A 23,820-nucleotide genomic window follows, 5' to 3' on the forward strand; every position below is an offset into this window, starting at 1 on the left:
CATTAGTCAAAGCACAGAAGTCATAAAATTTTAAGTCTCATTTTTGGAGTGCTAAAGTCAGTATAGTCTTATCATGGGAAGGCTGGTGGCAAGCCTTGTGCACAGCCAAGTTAGCCTTGGAGATGTGATGGACAGAACAACAATAGTCAGCTCTCAGACTTGGAGCTCTAGATGCCACCATGAAAATCTGAAACTTAGTAGCCAGAGCAGAACATTATCACCAGACCATTGTGATTGTTTCACTTGGGAGTTGTCAAGTATCCTATTATTAGAGCAACAGGGGGCATCTTAGAAATGACTGAAAGAACCCAGAAAATAAATGTGCATGTCTATAGGTAGCAGAAGTATAGTGCACAGAAATTCTATGGACTTCTGTCTTAACCTTTGATCTCTTTATGATATTTCTAATTGGCTGAGAATCTGAGTGCCTTTTAACCATTTATATATGCGAGACCATTGTCTTTTGATGCTGTCTTTGGACTATGAATGTATAGGAGACAACCCCAGCCCTATAGCAATGTAGAACGTCAGAACCAAAGGAAGCTGTCAAAGCACAGTCAATGAGTGTTGGCTTGAAAACAGGAGAGCCTAAATTTCATCCCCAGTCCCCAGGCTTAGAAAATGGTGAGCATGTCTGTCCACACTTATAACCCCATTGATGAGGAAGCAGAGTCTCTCTCTCTCTCTCTCTCTCTCTCTCTCTCTCTCTCTCTCTCTCTCTCTCTCTCTCTCTCTCTCTCTCCTCTCTCCCTCTCTCCTTGTCTCTCTGTCTGTTTCTGTCTCTGTCTTTGTCTTTCATTCTCTCGCTCCCCCCACACATAGTCACCCACAAAAATACACATTCACAAGCATAAACACATACACACATACATATATAAAAAACAGAGAAAGAGTTTATTCTGTGGAGTCTGAAAAAAAAAAAAAAAAAAAAAAAAAAAAAAAAAAAAAAAAAACCATGTAGGTAAAATACAAGAAGGGGAAGATTATCCAGAGTAGCCAGACTGTTCTAATGAATTAGTGCCTTGTGGATTGGCTGCTTGCAGGGCTCTAAAGCTCTGCTTGCTTTATGTTAACCATGGGATTTAAAAGGTAACCTGTCCTCATAGCTGAACTAGGCTTTCTATAGATGGTTTCTACACAGAGATCAGAGCCTCTCCTCATGGCTTGTTTTACCTTCAGGACCTGTGAAAGTAGTCAGTTTGATGTTTTTATATATTCACCTACTGACTACACCACAAAGCAGCCAGAGATAGCCATGGAGAAGACAACAGAATGTATCCAAAACATGAAATCATGAATATGGTTATGTGTGTATGGGGGTCTATGTATATATGGTACATGTGTGTATGAGTGTGTATGTGTGTGTGTGTGTGCATGTAAAACCAGAGGTAGATGCTTTATTTTTATTGAAATAGGTCTCTTGGTGTTCCCTTTACGCTGGATATAGGGAAAGATGTGGGAGGGTGGAGGAGCACCCTCATAGAATCAGGGTGAGAAGATATGGTACAGGGAGTCTTCAGAGGGCAAACCAGGAAAGGGGATAATATTTGATGTGTAAACTCAAAAAATCCTATAAGAGAAGAAAAATAAAAATAGTTTTCTCAGTGAATGGGCTTTCACTGAATTCACTTGGAACCTGGACAAGTTCTCAGATAATGGATTACTTCTGCCTTCACATCTACAGCTATGAAAACATGAGCTATACACTCTCACCTGGATTTTCATTTGTGTAGTTGTGTGTGTGTGTGTGTGTGTGTGTGTGTGTATGTGTGTGTGTGTTATAGTATTACATAGTATATCTATGTGGTAGACGTGTGTGGGAGTACATTCTCCCTTAAGAGTATGGAAGACAAAGGAATACATCAAGCATCTTGTTCCATCACTGTCTTTTTCTCCTAAGAAAAGGTCCCTTACTGAGAATCGCACTAGTCCAGCTTCCAATAATCCTTCATGATCCTCCTACCTCTGAACTCCACAGCACTGTAATAATGAACATGCAAATGGTTACACTCCCTTTTATTATTTTTAATGTAGTTTCTGAAGACTTACTTGTGAAGAAAATTTTCTTATTCATTGAGTTATTTATAGCACTGAACTTGGGTTTTCAAATGGTAATGGGAGAGCTGAACTCAAGTCCTCATATTTTTTAAGCAAGGAATGTATTGATCTCACTATCTCCCCAGGACCATGGCAAAGGTTTCTATAGAAAACCGTACCTCCTGTCACAGGAGTTAAATCTAGCAGCTCTCATCTCCAGTCTTGAGACTCCTGTTTAAAGGTCACGTGAGGGCCTTTCTGGAGCATCTGCATGTTTCATCTGAGAAGAGCTCCGAGAATACCGTAAACCAGAGACACAGGTAAAAGCTGTATGATGCTGTTTCACAAGGGCTGCTTTCCATCTGTCCGCCTTTGCAACAATCATCCCTTTCCTTTCAGTAACTTGTGAAAAATACCTATGCAGTGTTGCCCTGTTAATAAAATCTTTCTTCATACCTAAACAAGTGACTGCCTCTCCTGAGTAACCAGGCTGCCCTTCTTATTGGAAACCTTGTCTCCCCATTTTTGACAATGTTCTATTTTTTTCTTCTTGCCTTTGACCAGTTATTTATATCTTACTGTTTTACGCTTACCAGACCCTTTGTAGTAATGAATTGTAGAAGGAATTTTAACACTACTCTTTATTATATACTTTTCCATCATGGTGATTCATTTATATCTACAACGTTTCCTGTGATTCCCCAGATGGCTTGACCTATCAACTTTTTCTTAATACATAAGGAAGATAAGGGACCAAATTTAATTCAGAATATTACAAACATAGAAATGAGGAGATCATTTAGTTTTTTTTTAATTGAAGAACTTTATTTTATTTTATGAATGTACATCTGATTCTTTTTTTAAACAACTTTATTTAAAAACTAAAGATAAAAGAACAAATTTTAAGCATTTTTGCATAAAAGTATACGAATACATTTTTGTCAGTGCTTGGCTTTTTTTTTTTTTTTCAAAGGTTTGATAGTGTGCATTAAGGTCTTACAGTTACACTGAGCAAAAAGTACATGTAAAACAGATGTAACCTGGAATTAGTCAAAGTTTTCTTGGTGTGTAAGGATTGAGCATAATGATTTTTGTTTTTTATCTCCTTGAACTTCACGCAGTCTGTGAGTTGTTTCTGGGGTGTTCAGAGCTTTCTGGGGTTAGTATCCCATTATCAGTGACTGCATATTATATCTGTTCTATTGTGACTGGGTCAGGGAGATCGTTTAGTTGGTAATGAGCTTTCAGTGCAAGTATAAGGATGCACATTAGGTACCTAGAATCTGTGAGTGGAAAAACTGGACTTAAATAAGCTGGGTGTGATGGCACATGGTATGGTGGACCAAGACAGGCAGGTCCCTGGAGCGTGCTACCTTACTCATAGAGTAGATGCCTTCTGCAAAACACTGCAGGTTGTGCTCTGGTATCTGAATTCTTTTGTACACCCACTCATGACCATACATATATCACATTAACACACACACACACACACACAGGGGGAGAGAGAGAGAGAGAGAGAGAGAGAGAGAGAGAGAGAGAGAGAGAGAGAGCATAATACCTACCTATGTGAATTGTGGTGTAAAGAAAGGAGAAAAATCTACTCCAGAAGCTAACATGATTTTTGATATGATCTTTGTAATTCACATACAGTTCACATACAGTCAAATTAAACTATAAAGTTTAAGTTTTTCTCAGATTTATGAATTAAAACATGGAGACAACTTTAATAAAATAAACTAGTTTGGCCTTCCTAGCACGATGAGTTCCAGTGTTCAATCCCTGTATTGTTTAAAGCAGGCATGGTGCTATATAACTGGAATGCCCACACTCAGGAGCTGGAAACAAGAGCATCAGAAGTTCAAGGATATCCTAATACACAAGTATGAGGCTAACCTAGTCTACTACAGGGTTTCTTTCAGAAAAAGAGCAAAAATATAAGTAAAAAGAAGAAAATAGGAAAAAAGGGACAAATGGAAGAAGAGAAGAAAGGGAGAAAGGGAAGGTGAATGGAAAGATAGGTGAATAGGTTAGTGGATGAATGGGTGGATTGGTGAATCCAGTAAGAGCCTCAGAGCACATGTGGATTGGAATTTGAAGCTTTGGCTTTCTTATATTTTAACTTTTCATTTTAAGTTGTCTTGAGCCTTTTTCTAATTGTTTTACCTGTTCATCAGAGGAATTCCTGAAATTTTGGTAGAAGAGATATCTGTAAGCTCTGACAGTTTACTTAGAAAACTTCCTTTGGACTGAGGGTTGATTGGAGGCAATCAGAATGGCTGACACAGTCTGGAAAACTGGCATACTGGGTGGAGAATTGGTGAAAATTCAAGGTGACTTTGGAAACATTTGTGGTATATGAATTACAAGGCAACACCCTCCAGTCATCATTGCAAGCATATGATCTGAATAAAATATTTATTTTCATGAAATATATTATGAGAAAAGCCTCAAAACGTACTTGTATTGATAGTCTCTTTTACTCCAAGTAGCTAAAGAGTTCAAGTGGGACTGATTGTCTCACGGAGGGTGAGTAGATTTTCCTGTCAACATTGACTTTTAGCTTTCTGATTCTGAGACCCAAACTTTTCTGAGAAGTTGTGCTTCAGCCCACATGGGAATTCGAGCTTGGCCTGTTTTAATAAGAAAATCTGTTTTTTAGCTGGTTTGTTGACAGTCTTCCATAACTCATCAAACATGCCAGAATTTGCCACAGGAACTCTGTCGTTCTCAAAAAATAAGCTTGACACCTGGGTCAGCAATTATGGGGCCAGTCTGAACTCATGCCTCTCTGCCATTCTGGAGCTCTTCAGAGAAGTAAGGTGGCTAGGCAGGATTTTATTTGACTTGGACTGTCAGCCTAGAGAGATATAGCAAACACCCTTGCTGTGGGATTCTCAGGACCATGATTAGCCTGTCCATTGTAGTCCAGAAAATAATCTGCCAAGGAACCTGCCAACGTTGCAGTGTTATCATCACTGAAACAAACCAAAGATTGCACTGAGTAGTTTGCAATAAGTAGATAGTGAAAATCAATTCTTAGAAAGAGAGTAATATGTACCTAACAGCTGCTTTTCAGGTCACTGGAATTGTGGATATAGTAATGAACTCTCAGGAGTGTGCACACAACAGAAAAAAGAGAAAAAAGAACCTAAATGTTCCCTAGCATTCCACAAACATCAAAGTCTCCTAAGAGATTCCTTAACACATCAACTTTAGGTTCATTCTATGAGAAATATTGACCCTTTCTTCATAAAAACACTGGATAAAGAGAAAAACTATTTATCCCGTTTCTTTGCAAAATGTATTGTCATTTCAGAATGACAGGTATGCTGACTAAGAGCAGAGAGCAGTTTTTCTTTTGAGAAAGGACACAAGACCTTCTGTTCCTTCCTTTCTCATTGGCTAAGGAATTAGGAATCTTACACATTACCCAGGTTTTTTTCCCCCTTGTCACTTACAGCTATCTTTTCTTCACAAAAATACTGTATGAGTTCATCTTGACATTTTACAACGTAATACTTACTCATTCTTAGAAATTGTAAGGGTGTAGACAGATAGGCAAGCTTGGCTGTTAATAACTTTCTACTTTAAGCTTCCACATGGGATAGCCAGTGTCTTTTGTGTAGGGTTTACTGGCTTAGTGGTTTCTGTCCATCTGAAGCTGGACAGAAAAATAACTCAAGGCATTTTTATTTTTAAAATGAGCTAACAGATTTTATTTCTTTTATATGACAAGAGTTTCTGCAACGAGGTCTTGGATCCTGTATTTCTGGCCTATATCTTTGCCATAGAACACTGCAGATATTTAAGGGTGGGGCTAGACTTAACTGATCTTCACAGAGCTTACCCTGTGTGTTCTCTCTTTCTGGCATCCCTCTCCTGGCAATATCCTTGCCCTTTATAAATATTTCTCCTGGTTTAATATACTTCTGACACTGTATCTCACTTTGGAGAGAATGGGGAACCTGTCATCTGTTCTGTCCAGCAAAAAGAGCTGGTCTGCTTCTGGTGGGTTCAGAGTCATGACTATGCTCTCCAGCTTAGAGTTTCGAACTGGAAGGTTTATCAAAGGTGTCACTATCCATCCATGCTGTACATACAGGATGCAGGGCCTTATGCTGAAAGGGATTAATAGAAGCAAGCCATGGAGATGGACAGATTTCTCTGTGAATAAAACATTTGTTGCACTGTTGTGAGTACTTCATTTCATATCGCAGGCACCCACATAGATACCAGTCAGATAAAGAACCTCATTTCTAATCCCAGCACATAGGAAGAGAAAAAGAAATTCCTGCAAGGAGATGATAAGCTAGACCAGCCATCAGTGGTCTCTGGGTCATCTGAACATTATGTATACATAAATATGTTAACTCTGTTTCTATAAAATACAATACAACAAACACAGGACACACACACACACACACACACACACACACACACACACACACCATACAAAAACCAAGCAAAAGTAAAGAGAAAACATAACCCTGGATAAACAAAGAATATCTGAGAGCAATGAGATCATACAAATCCGCTAGAAGCATGAGATCTAGTAAGAACCTAGTAGGCATCAGTAGGTGTCACGACTGACATACGGATGACTAGAACAGCACTATCCCTACATGAGTAAATGTTATAGCAGATCGTGTGAGGTAGATTGAACTTTGTGTGCAAGAATTGCCGAAGACTAGGAGTCAGGGAAGTCCATTTTAACTTGTAAAGAAAAGAAACCTATCCCTCAATATTGTAATTGTAAAATTGTGTGTGTGTGTGTGTGTGTGTGTGTGTGTGTGTGTGTGTGTGTGTGTATTTGGACATACTATACTACACAAATGGAGGTCAGAGAACAATGTTGTTCAATCTGTCTCTTCTATTTTTTCTGTGGGCCTCAGACATTAAACTTCACCATTAGGCCTGAATAGCAAGCCTTTTCCTTGCTGGACCATCTTATCTCCTCTCCTTTTTTATTTGATTTGGCATAATTTCTTTTATCTTCTGTTCTTTCTTTTCTTTTTATTGAACATAGATTCTTGTTAGCCTATTATGGTGAGGTAGGAGTGGGTGGGTGGGGGGGCACTCATAGAAGCAAAGGGGAGGGGAGATGAGATAGGAAGTTTATGGAGGGGAAAGCAGGAAGGGAGATAACATTTGAAATGTAAATAAGTAAAATATGCAATAAAAATCAAACAAAAACACATTCTTTTAAAATGTAATTCAAGCTTATTATATGTTCCCCTCCCTCCACTCCTCCCACTCTCAACTTCTCTCTGCCCTGGATTCACTCCAGCTTTGACACCATTCAGAAAAGAGTAGGTTTCGAAGAAACAACAACTAAACAGGACAAGACAAAATACAATAAGATGAAGACAAAGACTCACAATAAGGCTGGAAAAGACAACCAAACAGGAGGGAAAATGTCCAAAGAGCAGGCAAGTGAGTCAAAGACACACAAGCTCCCACTGAAGAGTTACATAATGCCACCAAGTTCCCAGCCACAACACATATGCAAAGGAACTGGTTCAGACATCAGCAGACACTGTGCTTGCAGCTCATATTAGCCCAGCTTGGTTTACTCAGTGTGCCACCTTCTCCTGGTATCATACATCCTCTCTTACTTCCACAGTCTTTCTGCCCCCTCTTATATGGTTTTACCCAAGCTTGAGAGGGAGGACCTGATGGGGACCTCCAATTTATTTAAACTCTTTCTGCATAATCAATGTCTGACTAAAAATATCTACACCCACTGGCAGATGAAGCCTCTGTAATGATGACTAAGAAAAATGAATCTATGAGTACAGCAGAATACCATTAGGAGCCATTGAATTGATTTAGGCTTTTTGACCAATGGTGTTTGGTATTACCCTAGACCATTGAACTATTTTGTCCCAGATTCATGGTTCTACAAGCAAGGTAGAACACAGGGTTTCCTTTCATAGAGTAGACACCAACTTAAATTAGATATTTTTTGTCTACTCACACAAGTTCTACTCCATGATTGCCTAAGCACATCTTACAACAGGAAAAATTGTAGGTCAAAAATTTTGTTTTGCATGTACTTTACGCTTATTGTAACTATTAGGTTTTCAATGCATACTGTCAAGCCCATGAAAAAAATCAAGTACTGACTAAAAAATATATTAACATGGTTTTATGTAAAAATTATTTTAATGTCTGAAAAAACAGTACTGACAAAAATGTATTATTTTAAGCAAAAAAAATGTTTAAAATCTTTTTAAAAAAAGGAAAAATTTTTCTAAAATATGCTTAATAAAATTTAAATGAAAAAAAAAAGTTTTGTGACTGGGTTGGTGTCTATGTTTTTTATTAAGTAGCCTATAGAGTGCCATCCTACACAAAAGAGATTAGAATATAAGGGTGAAGGCATCAAATAGTCACCAGCTTAATTCTTACATTTAATAAGCAGTGCAACTATATTGCTCACCAATGAGGACTTGCAGTCAGTTCGGAGATGGCAACTTTCTGTTCTAGCATCAAACTTTGTTGTTTTGTGATCTCCACAGGACCCTCTTGGCCTACAACTCAACCAAATACAATTCAGTCCAGCCATTGGGAACACTGCCTGCCTAAAAGAGATGCCCAGTTCAACTCTGTATCTGTCTATACTAGAAGTCCTCACTAGGTTCACCCTGACAGATTTCAAGAAGTTTCTACTACACTAAGTTTTCCACATAGTACTACTTCTGTTTCCTAATTCCAGGAGTCTTTCCTGGCATTCTTACCTTCCATCTTCCCCATCCTGATTCTTGCTATTCACATTCTCACATTCCAGCAGTCCATCTGAAAAATGTATTCCATTTCTCCTTCCCTGTAAAAGCCACTTTTTACTTAGACTATCTGAGTTTATGGATTGTAGCTTGTTTTTCATTTACTTAATAGCTAATATCTACTCTTTTTTTGCTCATTTTGACTTTTATATTGTATGCTTTATTCAAACTACACAAAGTTCTTTACATCTCACAAAATACTTTAAGCAACTGATTATTTAATATGGCAAAACTTTTCTTTAATGTCAAACAACTTGTGTACGTTGTGTGTATGCCTTTGGATAGGTGTATGATCTTCTGAGTCTTGATTGTCTCACTTTTCTCAAAGAAAGCTTAGATAATGCGTGACAATCAAGCCCAATAAATAAAGAAATTATAGCTAAGCAGTTACCCAAGAATAGTTTCTTTAACCCTGGGCACACACATCTCCATCAACCATTGAAAATTGTGAGAGAATATAGAAGATATATTTAGTTGCTGGTTATTTTGGCATCCTTAATAAGTGGTAACCATGGTAGTTATGAGATAGTTCAGTGTGCTATGATGTTTGCAATGTAATGAAAATGACTTGATTTTGAACCCATGTAAAAGCCAAAGGTTGGCTCACACAACTGCAATGCTAGAAAACATATAGAAAAATTGAAAACAAGGAGAATAATTAACTGTAATCTTATGACCCAGCTTGGCTGTAGAATATATCTTGGGGGTAGAAAAAAATAAAAGGAGCCTGAATAAAATAAAGGATGGAAAGAACTGAACACTGAAAATTGTTTGCTGATCTTCTACATACAATAGCACATGCATATCTGTAAGTACCACCCACAGAACCCTTCCCCACATACAGCATTTATAAGTCATAAAATATAATAATAACTGTTAAAATTAAGAGCACATCTCTAAGATGGATGAATCTTATTATATGGTATATATTTTCTTTCATTATCTACTAGTTTCACAGAGACTATGGTAAGCTATTATAAAATAAGTAAAGGTTTTAATGATCACAACTGGACTCTGCAGTTTAAATTTCATATAAGGCAATTATTATAGACACATAATAATGTCCAATGAGGAAAATCTAATGTATGTTCTATTTCTTTTTTGAATGACAACAGTGAAAATTAAGAGTCTTTATTACCATTTTAAATCTGCTTCTCTAAGCCATGTTGGTGATGCTAAGCATCTCCCTGGTGTCTAGGGAAGGGATTAAGTATTCAGTGACTACACTTAATCCTACCTCAAAACTTCTCCTGAGCTTCTGCTTCTCCATATATGAAATGGTTGTGACAATTCATGTGCTACTTAATTAATATTGCAAATATACAGGGAATTTGGCTGAGTTCTTTCAGATGAGAAAAATGTTTCTGTTGATGAGGGTTAGTTATATTTGGAGCAATTCTTGCCTCATCCTTCCAGGCTGAGTCTGTGCTCAATAAAGGGAACATTTTATTTCTATGACAGTCAGCGAGTATAAATGATACTGACCTTCTGCAGGTCAGGCAGCTAACATGGAAAACATGATCAGTGGTCATCCACCTTCCTAATGTAACCCTTTAATACAGTTCCTCATGTTGTGGTGACCCCTACCATAAAATTATTTCTTTTATTGTTACTTCATAATTGTAATTTTTTACTATTAACGAATTATAATATAAATATCTCACATATAGAATGTCTCAGTGTTGTGAGTTGTTTACTTCTTCAGTCTTTTCTAGGATGAAGAATAGTATTTCATGTCTTATTTGTTTAAGACATGAGTCCAGTTCATATACTCTTCAGCTCTTTCTTTCTTTGCACTCCCTTTACTGCATGTCCCCCGAGCCATAGAGGTTGGGAAGCAGGTTGATACAAATGCGCCATATACAGCTGAATACTCATCCAAAGTCTCAGAACTTTGAAAAAGTCATTAAAACTTTCCCACGTCAAACTCCCCAGTAACTTATTCACACCAACTTTGATACTGTCTTCATATCTCACTCACAATCTTTTCAACTAGAAAGATCCTCTGGATTAATGAGCTAAGATGATTCTGAATGTGTATTCATATGTAAGTGTCTATAATTCTATAATTCTCATTGTGACTTTGTTGGCTAGGCTTTTATAGGTCACATTAAATGATCAATAGAAATATTTGTAAAACAAATAAAAAGAAATAAAAATGCATAAAAAGAAATATAACATGTGAAAGTTCAAAATTCTGCTTCCATGAACCATCTAACAAGCCGTAGAACAAGAATGAAATGTTTATACATGTTCCTTCTTTATCTACAGCTCAGATTTTTCAGCATGCAGACTTGTTTTCTTAGAGCACATGAATATAGTAGACATTTTATCTAATCAATAAGGCCTCTAGACTATCCAGAAACTTCAAGAAGTTGAATGGAGGTCATCACAGCAAAGATGGTAATCAAGGGAATGCCATGAAATCACTGGAGGAAGAAAAGTTGTAGTATGTAGATCTTGACGGAAGAATTAAGGGTTTTAAAAGGTCTACTGGCCAACGATGCTGCAATATAAGGCCATAAAAGGAAATAGAAAGTGAAAGACAATAGCAAACTTGTATGTGTGTTAAACATTTAATATTTAAACAAGCATATCCCTCTGTATAATTTTGCAAAGAAGAAACACCTATGGTTTCTATATATTACCTACTTAAGAACTCAGCTTTCTACTAGTATTCTTCTATGATTTCCTAAAGACAAAACCACACCTGTTCATCTTTATTTATTCATATCAAACACAGCACATGATATGACCAATGTCAGACTCCACTAAAATATGTAATATCCAAGTTTCCAATGTATGACTATGGTCAGAAAATAGCACTGGAAACAGCAGCATCAATATATGAACAGAGCCAGTTGGCAGAGGAGGACTGGACTTCCTTTTTTGTCATCATATAGATAGAATATGTGTGTAACAAAACCTCATGCCACAGAAAGGAGTGAGAGGCAGGTACTATATAGTGATTCTATAAAGAAGCATATGTTCTGTGGCCCAGAGCTGTTAAACACATGCTTCCCCACATGCTCCTCATGCATGTCCACCTTCATCCTCAGGACTGCTTCTCTCTTTTTTAATCAACTGTTCCTACTTGTAACCATTTGTCCCTGATGCAATCCTTTGTCTTGGAACATAAAGGCTCGGATCCAGGTGTCTTCAGAACTCAGAACTGCACCATTAACAGGGTGGTGTGGGGGAGGTTTAAGGCAGTATTGGGCAGTGAAACTCAAATGGAGTGATGTTCTCTATGTTGTGGGAATGTAGAAGTTAAATACTGTATTTTCCCTGAGAGGGAGGAACCATACCTAATAAACATAGATTTTCATTACCTCTTAGGTGTCACCCCTGGCACTGTGTTTCTCAGCTTGCAGGAAGTATGCACAGTGGAAAGCAGAGCTCTTAGTGTCTGTCACCTGATCGGATAACTGAGCTTCCTGTGTTCTTTTGCCTTTCATCCTCCACCTCATCCCTATGACACTAGGTCCATCTCTTCATCAAGTATTGGCATACCGATGCTTCCTTTGTGTATCTGAGCCTTCTTTTCTTTTTTAGACTGTCTTCCTACACATATATTCACCTTGCATTTCCCTTTCCAAACACTGACGGGCGCTATGTATTTGTTCTGTGCATTGCTGAGCAGTAAAACTTCAACTATTTTCACAGTGTCTGTGACAGTAATCAGAAAAGAGCAGGAATCCGTACTATGCCTAGCTTCTCAGGTGGACCATTTCCACAGTTCCAGTGAAAGCTGGTGGAAACAAGACTCAGTATAAAGCTAGGTTCAGACTGGCACCTATCAGTTAAGAAAACCAGACACCAGAGTAAAAAAGCATCATTTGAGTGAAAGTGTAGGAAAATTCAATACCATCAGTTCATGATCTCAAGACCCTTCTAGTTGACCCAGTCACAATTAGCAATGTTTCTTACTGACTTCAAGCAAACAGTATGTCTAGTAAGGCAGTATATATTTTATTGTTAATGAAGTGGCTCAAGTAAACACAATTAATTATTTGATTTTCCATGTATATATTTTCTTGTTTATTCATTCTCTGATGATTTTATACATGTATACAATATAATATGATCATAACTGCCCCCACCATGTCTTTGCCTCCCATATGTCTGGACACTTTTCCCATTTTATTCATGCTTTAGTGTGTGTGTGTGTGTGTGTGTGTGTGTGTGTGTGTGTGTGTGTGTGCACAGTCCCACATGATGGTGCATATATATTGAGGTGGATATCAGATGCATTTCTCAGTTTGTGACCCCTTTATTTAATATTTGTTTTATTTTAGTTACAATTATGTACACATGTAGTTGCAACTGCCTGTAGGATCCTGAAGGCATGAGTGACCAAAATCAGGAGTTATAGTCTACAAAATACCACCCAAGTGAGTCCTGGGAACTGAAAGAGTACTCATCACTTTTAACCACCCGGCCTTCTCTCCATCCATATAACGACCTTATTTTTGAGAACAGGTCTCTCATTGAACCTGGACCTTGACTTTTCATCTAAATTGATAGCCAGCAAGTCCCCAGAATCTTTGTGGTTTTGTCTCTATAGTTTTGAGGTTACAGGGACCTCAGGTTGTTCTAAAGAAATGCTAGACTCCGAGCTCAGCCAGTCTTCACTGAAGTAGAGCAAACATTACTCACTCAGTTATCTTCACAGCTTTTTCCTAAAGAATATGTTTATGTGTTTCTAATGTATTTATCTTATGTATGGATTTAAGTTTTAGAGAGATATAGCTGCAGAAGTGATCCACCTGACACACTACAGCTAGTTCAGTGAGTGCAGTATTCATAAATGTAGTGACAATGTTAAGTGGGAAGGATTCCAAACATACTGGAGATTGTAAAAACCTCTCTGTATCTGGCCAGTTGATTTTTACAATCTGGAGTCATCAAGGCCTTTGTTAACTGTATATATAGATTGTGGAATTTTATCTTCAAGGTTTTAAATAGTTACAGAAAATCGTAATTTTTTTCCTTTTCAAACATTGCTTATTAAAGATAATTTTATATCATTGAACAGTAAAAATAATCAAATTGTCAATATTAATACTCAATTTAAGAATTTTTTTATTGCGAGTAAATCCTGAAAAATAGAATTTTTGTGGCTTCTGGATTTCAAATGCTAATGATTGTATCATCAATGTGAAAAAAGGCTTTTGTTTCAGGGAGGGAATGTTGTCCCAATGTAGGGGAATGACAAGGCAAAGAGGTGGAGAGGGGGAACAGAAGGGAGTGCACCTTTGTGAAAGCAACTGGAGGGGGAGGGAAGATGAGAGAGGTGCTGTGTAAAGAGATAACATGTAAATACAGAGTATCTAATAAAAAATGATAACAAAGAAAAGAGAAAAAATGTATCCTGTTTATACTGACCTTCACCTTTGTTTTGCCCTGAAAGAGGTTATATGATGAATCTCTTTCAAGTTGTAATTAAGTAGTCTTACATTTTTGAATTACAGAAGTAATAACATTTTACAATACATTTTTGTAATAAAAATAGAGAAAGAGTATGCAAGTAACTACTAATAATTCTTCCAAGGAACTATAGAGATTTCTCACTGGTAAAGTGCTTGCTGGACAAGCATGGCCACATTAATTCAGCACTCACTTAAAAAGCCTGGTTCAGTGACACACTTCTGTAATCTCAGCCTTGGGGTATAATGAGATTCTCTGGAGCTCACTAGCTATACACTCAGCTTAATTGTTGAGAGCCATGTTCAGTGAGAAATGAGAGATGAGGAGCCAGGTCAGTTGACATAGAGTATATTCCATGCACAAGGCCTCAAGTTCTCCCCATCACTACACAAAACCAGGCACACAGTATACTCTTATAATCCCAGCATTTAAATAATAGAGACAGGACGATGTCTCATCCTTGGTAATATTGTGAGTTCAAGAACAACCTGGGATTTATGAGTCTAGAATGTGAGTGAGGAGGAACACAGTGTCAGACTCTAAGGTACACATGCAACAAGTGCAAACTTGAAAATGAATGAATGTTTACACACACACACACACTATCAAATAATTTTTCTACTGAATATTTTGATAGACAATTTTCAATCTGTGTATATGCATATACTTCATAAATTATTTTAAATCAAGACTTCTTGACTTTCACTATCTGGCTTCCATACCAACAGAATTCTGGCAAAATATGCTAAATTAAATTCAGCTGGCATATAATTCCAAATAACTCGTTATATCATCCATGAAATTTGGCAATTCCAATCTCAAGAAAACTAAGCGTAACTGAGATTTAAAGGCTGAAGTAGGGAGAAAGGTGTGGTACTCAATCACTTCAAAGTTGAATTTAAAAAAAAATTCTGTTATCTATCTATGGCAATAGTATGAAGAAAAATATCATAACTATAATTTGAAACTCTCATGTTAATTTTCCCTGAGAAGATGTGAACAAATGTCTATTCATGTTACACAGTACATAGAAGCCAGTCCAAAGTAAGGATACTACCAAAGACCAGTTTGAGAAAAAAAAGTTTACTATTCTTACAGAGCTCTGACAAGATGTTAACTAAAGAGGCATTAGTGGAAATGCTACAACATCTGCTTCACTGCAAAGTCCCTACCTGTTGCGAATGGGATCATGACCCCCATGGAAGCTCTGAAGTGCCTCCAGTATGTAACCTCAAATCTTTATGAGCTGGACTATCACAAGCTCAATCCTATTTGCAGAAGGTAGAAAGGGATAATGGCAAGACTTCCTTGGATCCTCCCCTCCCCTATTGTTGCTAAGTAGGGTCAGTAGCTCCATCCACATTATCATAAACCTAGCTACATCAATATGGTTAACTCCTTACCATAGCCATGAGGCTGAGCTAATCTCTTTTCTAACATCTCAGAGGACGAGTGGGTTATGTGCAGAAAAACAGGCCATACTGCTCAACAAGTAGCACATGTTTCAGAAACTACATGAACTGAATGGCAGTGCTATAGGCTCTTGCATCAGACTTTTAAAGAATAACATCTATTTAATAATTCTAAGTTGACATTTAACAATGCATGTACATATTGACAGATTCTATGTTATCATATACATTTGCCTAATTTCTACATCTCAACTAAAGGAGTATCACAGATATGAATAAATGCCAAGCCATAAAAATAGTGACTGAATGTTTTACATAAAACCTGAAAACAGTACATTAACAGTCCAGATAAGGCAATAAAATCTTATTACCCTTTTGTTCAAATCATCAATCTCCATACTATTTTTTTCCATTAAAAGCCCTAAGAATCGTTAGCATTCTCAGAATATGTTAGCAAACACTGAATTGATCATCAAGAGTTGACATAATAAAGAAACTCTTTTCAACCCCAGCCTGGAGCTTAGGCTAAAGAGATCAAATGATCAAATGTCAGAATCAAATCAGCAAGAAGGGTAAGTCATGAAGGGTTATGAGAAATCGGTACCCCTTGCATAGCATCTGTCTGTGTTTCTCACTCTTCCTATAGTCCCCTTATTCTTACTGTTGTGCAGCAGCTCTCCATGCTGTGAGGCCAGGTTCCTCGTACTTCTAAGGCCCCATCATTTCTACATCTCCAGATGTTGTATTGTAAGGATCCAAGAATCACTGAAAGAACCCAGATTTGAATAGTAAGCCAAAGAGAATTTACTCCACAGAAAAAGCCATCCCGTGGAGATTAACTATCCAAACAAAATAGGGACCACAAGGAAAGTTTACAGGCCCATTTTAAAGCCAGTTAGGGTTTTCCCAGTTGCAGTTGGGTCATCTTTACCAGTATTGGCTGAGCTTATGATATGGGATATTTGTACACTTCTGATCAGTTCATACTTCAAGGGAGGGAGAAAGAGTTACCTCATAGAGACCTTTTCCTCATATGTTGTAAGCTCCTGGCCAGATACTGGGACAGTTGCTGATTGGCTGTATTTCCCCCCCCCCCAAAGTCTTGGCTATCATTCCAGAAAACTAAAACTTACGGCCTAACATTGCTACCTGTTCTAATATGGAGTGAGTTAGGTCCTTTCATTATTTTTGTGTGAAGCTATCTCTCTCATCTGAAGGCCCAATCCCTGCCTTGAGCTTATCCTACTTGAAATAATTCATTGGAGGAGGTTACATGACAGCTCCGTTCCTGGAGATGCTGCTGTTCTTGTTTTGTTTTGTTACACAATCACTAACAGGTATTTCTACTTCAGTCTAGTGTAGATGCTCACCTTACAAATGAATAATTCTTTGGGTTATAGGTAGGCTGGTTCTATTCTATGTGTCTCCTTGTAGGAGAAATTGTAAAGATTTCAGTTACAATTCTGTGAACTGAGCAGCATCAAAGATGAAAAGCATAAATAGCTGCCATAGGAAACACACCGATGTTTGGTTTTCTTTTCTTTCTGCCCTCAGGATCAGATGTAGCTGACTTTGATGGCCGGAGCTCACTTTTATACAGGTTCAATCAGAAGACAATGAGCACCCTCAAGGATGTGATTTCCCTGAAGTTCAAGAGCATGCAAGGAGATGGGGTTCTTTTTCATGGAGAAGGACAACGTGGAGACCACATTACCCTGGAACTCCAAAAGGGCAGGCTAGCTCTCTACCTGAACCTGGGTAAGATCAGATGTATGTATATGTTGTATATATTAATGTTGACAACAGAGATGAAGCTAGAGAATCCTCCTCAAACACTGCCTCTTCTTTTGGGGACAGCATCTCACTGAATTTGCAGCTTGAACTCTATCTGGGGATTTTCAGAGGGTCAGTCAATACATTCTGAGGATTTCATTATTCAAGAGGAGGGTGTGGAACTGTAAAAGCCCTTAGGGTCTCTTAGTTGTAGAGATAGAGAAAGGTGGGGTGGGATGAGGGTGGGGGAGTAAAAGCCAGCTATGCACATGTGGAGAAAGTGGAGAAAAAAATGGAAAAAGAGCAAGGTGCAGGAAGGCAAGGGTGAGAGAGAGAGAGAGAGAGAGAGAGAGAGAGAGAGAGAGAGAAAGAGAGAAAGAGAGAGGGAGGGAGGGAGGGAGAGAGGGGGAGGGGGAGGGAGAGAGAGAGAGAAAGAGAGAGAGAGAGAGAGAGAGAGAGAGAGAGAAAGAGAGAAAGAGAGAGGGAGGAAGAGAGGGAGGGAGGGAGGGGGAGGGGGAGGGAGAGAGGGAGGGAGGGGGAGAGAGGGAGGGGGAGGGATGGAGGGAGGGGGGAGGGACGGAGGAAGGGAGGGAGAGGGAGGGAGGGAGAGAGAAAGAGGGAGAGAGAGAGGGGGAGGGAGGGAGGGAGGGAGAGAGAGAGAGAGAGAGAGAGAGAGAGAGAGAGAGAGAGAGAGAGAGAGAGAGGAGGGAGCAAGCAGCCCCTGTTGCTAAGTAACTGTGGGGCTGAGCTTAGACAAAATGCTAACACTCTTACTGACCCCAAAACTCAAATTTGGGTCTAAGCTGGGTTGTCAGCAAGCCCTTAATATCCACTTATTTCTGTCACTAAGTGTTAGGGCTATAGGTACTCATGGTCATACACACATTTATTACTACTATTATTAATATTATTAACTATTTTTTAGTACATGAATGCTATGTATAGAAATGCAGGACTGCACATGTTTGTACTCAATAATTTTTGCACAAGGATACTATATATAACACATGAGAACATCTTTCCACACATCATTCGAGGTCATTGGGGTGCTATCTAACTGATTTATTCTATTTCCTGTGTTTTTATGGATGTAGAATGGCAATTAATTTCAAGTATTTTATCTGCATGGGTGGTACTTATTTTCATTTTGTTTTTGGCAAAAAAATATTATTCTGTGATACCAGACATGTACAGGAAACTACAACATAACATTTTAATATATTTTAATTTATATATTTAAAATAAGTTTCCTCTGACCTCAACTGTAAAATAATTTAAAACATAACATGCACCTATTATATATTGCTTTTTATAAAAACCTGTAAAACACAAATTAAGCCTTAACTACCTGAAAAATCCCTTGAATGAGAAGACAGATCCTGAGATGAATACAAATGCAAGATGTTTATTTTCCAGTGCATCAGTCAACCTTCCATCAGGCCCTTGTGGCAAGCGACTGGAAAGTGACCCCTATGGCTATAACAAGCAGTTTTTATTCTTTTTAGGGATACAGGTTCCATCAGCAAGGTTACAGTTTAAACTTATTGGCTAAGCATACTGACCCTTGAATCTATTGACTAGCAAGCATGACACCCATTTAAACTTTGCCTGGGGCTTTTCAGAGGGTCAGTCAGTACATTCTGAGAATTTCTTTACTCAAGTAAGTTACTGTGGGTGGAGAATGGAACTTGGCCTAGATTTGTTTCCAGGTGGGAGGAGGAAGCTGTAAGAAGGGTGTGGGCCCTTCGGTTCCTTCAAGCCTACTATGTCCAAAACGACATAACAAAACAAAACAGAACAAAAAAAAAAAAAGAAAACCAAACAAACAAAAACAATAACAACAAATCCAACCAACTAATAATACCTAAATGACAAAAAAAAAATAATAAAAATAAAACAAAATAAAAAGCCACTAAATTGTTTTGTTCTTTTTAGAACTATGTTCATATGGTAATGGAAGACTAAGTCCCTGGCCTTTCCTTTGTTGGGATGGCCTGCCCATGGAAGGGTGATCCTGGGATCTGAACAGCAGCTGACTTAGTAAAGAAAGAAATGTGATAGGGTGAGGAGGTGATTTTTAAAATCATTCAGAGTCTTCTGTAAAATGCAAAATAAATTATAACAGTAAGAAAAAAGAGTATCTTCCTGCCTCGAGTAGAATACTTTTCCCTCTCTCTTCCCTGGGCTTGCCTCACTGCCAGTAGGTATACATTCAGTGTACCCAACTTCTCACATTGGGGACACAAGGAAGGAAGAAAGAAATAAAAGTCAGGCCCCAGGAGGTAGGTGCTGAATTCATTTATGCACAGAGGAAAATCCAAAGAGCTCTACTGTCATGAAAAATGCAAACAGAAAACATGTATGTTGGAGCAAACAGAAGTAGCTTTTTGTATTTTAAAACTTAATGACAGTCATTGATTTATTGGAACTGCTGAGGTATACCCTGGCACAGTGTCATGGTGTAAAGATCAGAACAGCTAGCAGGATCTTGGTCTGCACTTTTTCTCTGTGGTTCTCTAGGATCCAGCTAAGGTCATCAGGCTCAATGGCGCATGCTCTTACTCCACTGAATCATCTTCCTGGGTCACAGACAGGCTGTTTTGTCTGAGATTCTCTCACTGTTTGCCCTTTAATATGTATTAATATAAAAGAGGAAACACATTATTCTTACTATTTATTATATAGTAGGCAAGACAGAGTATATATTGTAATATATGGTACAAGCTTGAAGATACACAGAGCAAGCTACATTTCAGTCATCAGGAAAAATCTCTGAGAATCTTCATTATACAGCTTGGCTCCCAAGAGCAAACAAAGTAGATCTTTCTTCTGATCCTTTTTCACTGGCAGCTCCAAGTATCTGCTTCCCAGTAAATATAAGGAAAAGAAGTAGAAAGAACCCTCACATTTCCAAGTTGAACTCATAAGATTGATGCCTGATACATTAGATGAACATAAACTATGTTTTGGGGAAATGACGTTGTTTCTAACATTCCTAGGCCTGAATTTAATCCCGGACCCCAGACCTCCAAAAGTCAGTTTTTTACTTGCTTTTAATCCTAGTACTGGGCAGAAAACACAAGGAACCCTGGGTCTTGGTGGCTATCCTCCCTAGCCATTTTGGTAATTTCTAAGCCAATGGGAAACTCTGTTTCAAAAAACAACAACAAAAACCCAAAACAACAAAGTGGGGAATAATTAAAGAACAATACTGGAAATTAATCTTCAGCACACACACAAACACACTTTGTTATTCTGTGGATGTGTACACATGCACACAGAATAACAGCACACACACATGCACACAGAATAACAATAAGGAAGATGACTAAACTAGAGACAGCACACTGTTCTTCAAGTGGTCACTTGCATTATCTAATTATGTGTGTTTTATTTGGGCACAACTGGTTCTGTGCTGATTTCTAGGTAGTTGTCTTTTCCTACTTTCAAAGTGTAGAACACAGACTTTTTTTTTTTTTTAGAATTATTCACATGCATGAGATTTCACTCTCCAGTCCATAGGGGTAGAATGTATTGCCTCCCAAACATTCACAGGACTTCTTTCAATTCCCATGGCAATCTGTTCTTTGTAGAATTATAAAGGTAAGAACCACACAGACACATGGAGAATTAAAGGGCAGATCTGTATAGCTGGTGATCTGTGGTTAAGTACTCAGCAAGACCCTTCTGTGTTTTAGACATTTTACTAAGTCAACTAATATGTAAACATAGAATAATCATCAAGTCTTCAAAGGGTATATTCTACTTTTTAAGGTCTACGTTTAGGTACTTTAATATATATGCATATGTAAATTTCATTTATAACATATGATAATCCTAGGCAGTATTTATGTTTTGGTTTATTTTATTGGCAGGCAGAGGCTCATGCATCCCAGACTAGATTTAACATTGCTACATAGCTGAGAAGGAACTGGAATTTCAGGTCCTCATGTATCCACCTCTAAACTTCTGAGATTACAGGTACCACATATCTTGTGGAATTTACAGAAGTACTTTAACAATTGAGCCACATCTCCAATCTCTATATATATTATTTCTAACGATATTCCATGATGACTGTTAATTATGTATGGTCCCATATCTAGACACCGGCAGAACACAGATATTGAGATTCTTTAAATCTTCCCTAGTGTCCAATTACTATAAGTCCTATCAAACTATGCTGCAGAAATTTTTCCACCCGAAATGAGTCCAGATAAAGAAAACACAACTCAATTAATATGAATATGAGCTGTGCACCTAGATTGGGCAGATCTACCCCTACACTACTCTATTTCCCAGCTATGGGATTCCTTATAACTTGCAGTTTCTTCAGGACATTTGCTTCTGCTCTGTCTTCTTTCTAGCTCCTCTTGCTCTATTGTTTTCCCCCTCCTCCCTCCTTTCCCTCAAACTTTGCAGCTCCAACCTTCCCTTCCTCTACCTAATCACTGGCTCTAGCCTCTATTTTACAAGTTAAAATGGGGAGAAAGTTCCAATGAAGTCACCTGAGTACATGATTCTCTCCTTTTCCTAGGCAGCCCTTCTTGAGGAAACAAAATTAGCATCAAAATACAAACAGCACCAGGGCAGTTCACACCAAAACTATATGTCCTCATTAAACAGTAAACTACTAAGTGTCAGGTGGCCAACATTTATGTTTTAAGATGTGAAGGTGATTTTAAGTTCTTTAGTACTTATTGTGAAGGAAGAGTAAATATGTTTTAGACAAGGTAAACAGGTGTAAAATGTTGTTCAAAAATTCCGTAATTTGTGAAAAGGCTGGGTTTGATAGCGCAACTTGTAAACCCAGGATTGGGAAGGCAGAAATAGGTAGAATGCTGAAATTCCTAGCCAGCCAGTCTATGTTATCTTTCCCAGGATAAGGCGAAGGAGTGAGAATAAACCTGAAACTAAAAGTGTAAACATTAGTTCAGGAGTGAGTACTAAGTCACTTAGAGCGCAGAGGGCAGACAGCCAGATCTCAGTACCCACATGGAGAGCCTCTCAACAGCCTATAACTCTGTTCTCAGAATATTAGGGGAGTTGCAGCTTTTATGGGCTCCTGTACTAAGATGCACAGATACTCACAGATATAAACACATGCACACGCACACACACACATACACACAGAGAGAAACACATGAACACACGCACAAATACTAAATAAAAATATTTAAGATGCTGATGTAGAGATGTGTCAGGCATTAAAAACACATTTTCTTTTATAGGGGAACTGAGATCAATTCCCAGGATCTCCATAGTGGTGTACAACCTTGGATTAAAATTCCAGTTCTAAGGAACTGACTGTCCTCTTCTAACCTCTGAATGCACCATGCACACATATGGTGTACATATACACAGCTATGTGAAATATTCTCATGTATAAAATAAAATTTAAAAAGCTAAAAGTAATAAATCTTTTCAAAGCTCTAACCCCTTTTCCACATTTATTGCAATAATGTTTAGGAAGTACTTTTGTCATCTTCAGAATAAATGGTTTAAAAACTCCACTTAATTAGAGATAAATTTCCTTTATAGTTCCATCCCCAAAGCCAGCTTTTTCCTTCCTATATCATCTGTATTATTCTCAGCTGTTTATGAGGAATTCTATCTTGTCTTTATCAATTGCAAATCCGATACAATAGGGTTGAACACCAAAAGCAACTGAGATAAAACTAGAAGTTGGTGTCCTGATATATAAACTTTGGTAGTGTGTAGAGAATTGTATTTTCTATGGTTTCCATGACAACAGTCTACATTTTTAGGGGAGGTTTCATTAGATGACTCAAGTAGCAGATTTTTTTTTCTACATTTTTGAGTTAAATCACTTTTTACTATTCTTCATGTAAGATATATAAGTTTTAGTGAACAGTAAATTAAAAAGGGGCAAATGGAATGTATTAATATCTTCCTCTTTTGGAGACAATTATAAAATAAATATGTGGGGTGCTGTGATGGCTCAGTGGGTAAAGGTACTTACTGCCAAGGCTGACAACCTGAATTGAACACATGAGAAACAGGAGGTAGAAAGTGAGAACGTGCGCATTCACACCACCCCACATGAACAGGTGGGAGGCAAGTAATACAATATGAACCTATGAGTGTAGACAAATCTCAGTGGTAGATCATACTAAGAACCCACCCATTATGTTTAAGACATTGAATTCATCCTTGAAGTCAACAGGGAAACACATGAAATTCATTATAATTCAGACAGCATGCAATATTTAACATAGGATAAACATAATTTAATAGTGACTGTTCTGGCTACTAAAACAGGCATTTGAACTCTAAGCTATAGAACTATGTTTACTTTTTTTTGCATGGTAGATTTCTGTGATTTATGGGTTCATAGTATTCGTTGATGTGTTTGCTTCGCT

At 37.9% G+C, this 23,820-nt stretch overlaps 1 protein-coding gene across 1 annotated transcript in view; it reads left to right on the top strand.

Moving 5' to 3' along the window:
* LOC308421694 (contactin-associated protein like 5-1-like) overlaps positions 1–23,820 on the top strand; it is a gene marked incomplete at both ends in the record, with an annotated part of 497,826 nt that overhangs the window by 21,413 nt on the left and 452,593 nt on the right. Inside the window, one exon of the mRNA XM_080918133.1 lies at positions 17,219–17,422. Coding sequence (XP_080774259.1) covers positions 17,219–17,422 — 204 coding nt within the window. The remainder of the gene's footprint in view (positions 1–17,218; positions 17,423–23,820) is intronic.

This window comes from Micromys minutus (assembly GCF_963924665.1).
Source record: "Micromys minutus genome assembly, chromosome: 6".
Taxonomy (NCBI): Eukaryota; Metazoa; Chordata; class Mammalia; order Rodentia; family Muridae; genus Micromys; species Micromys minutus.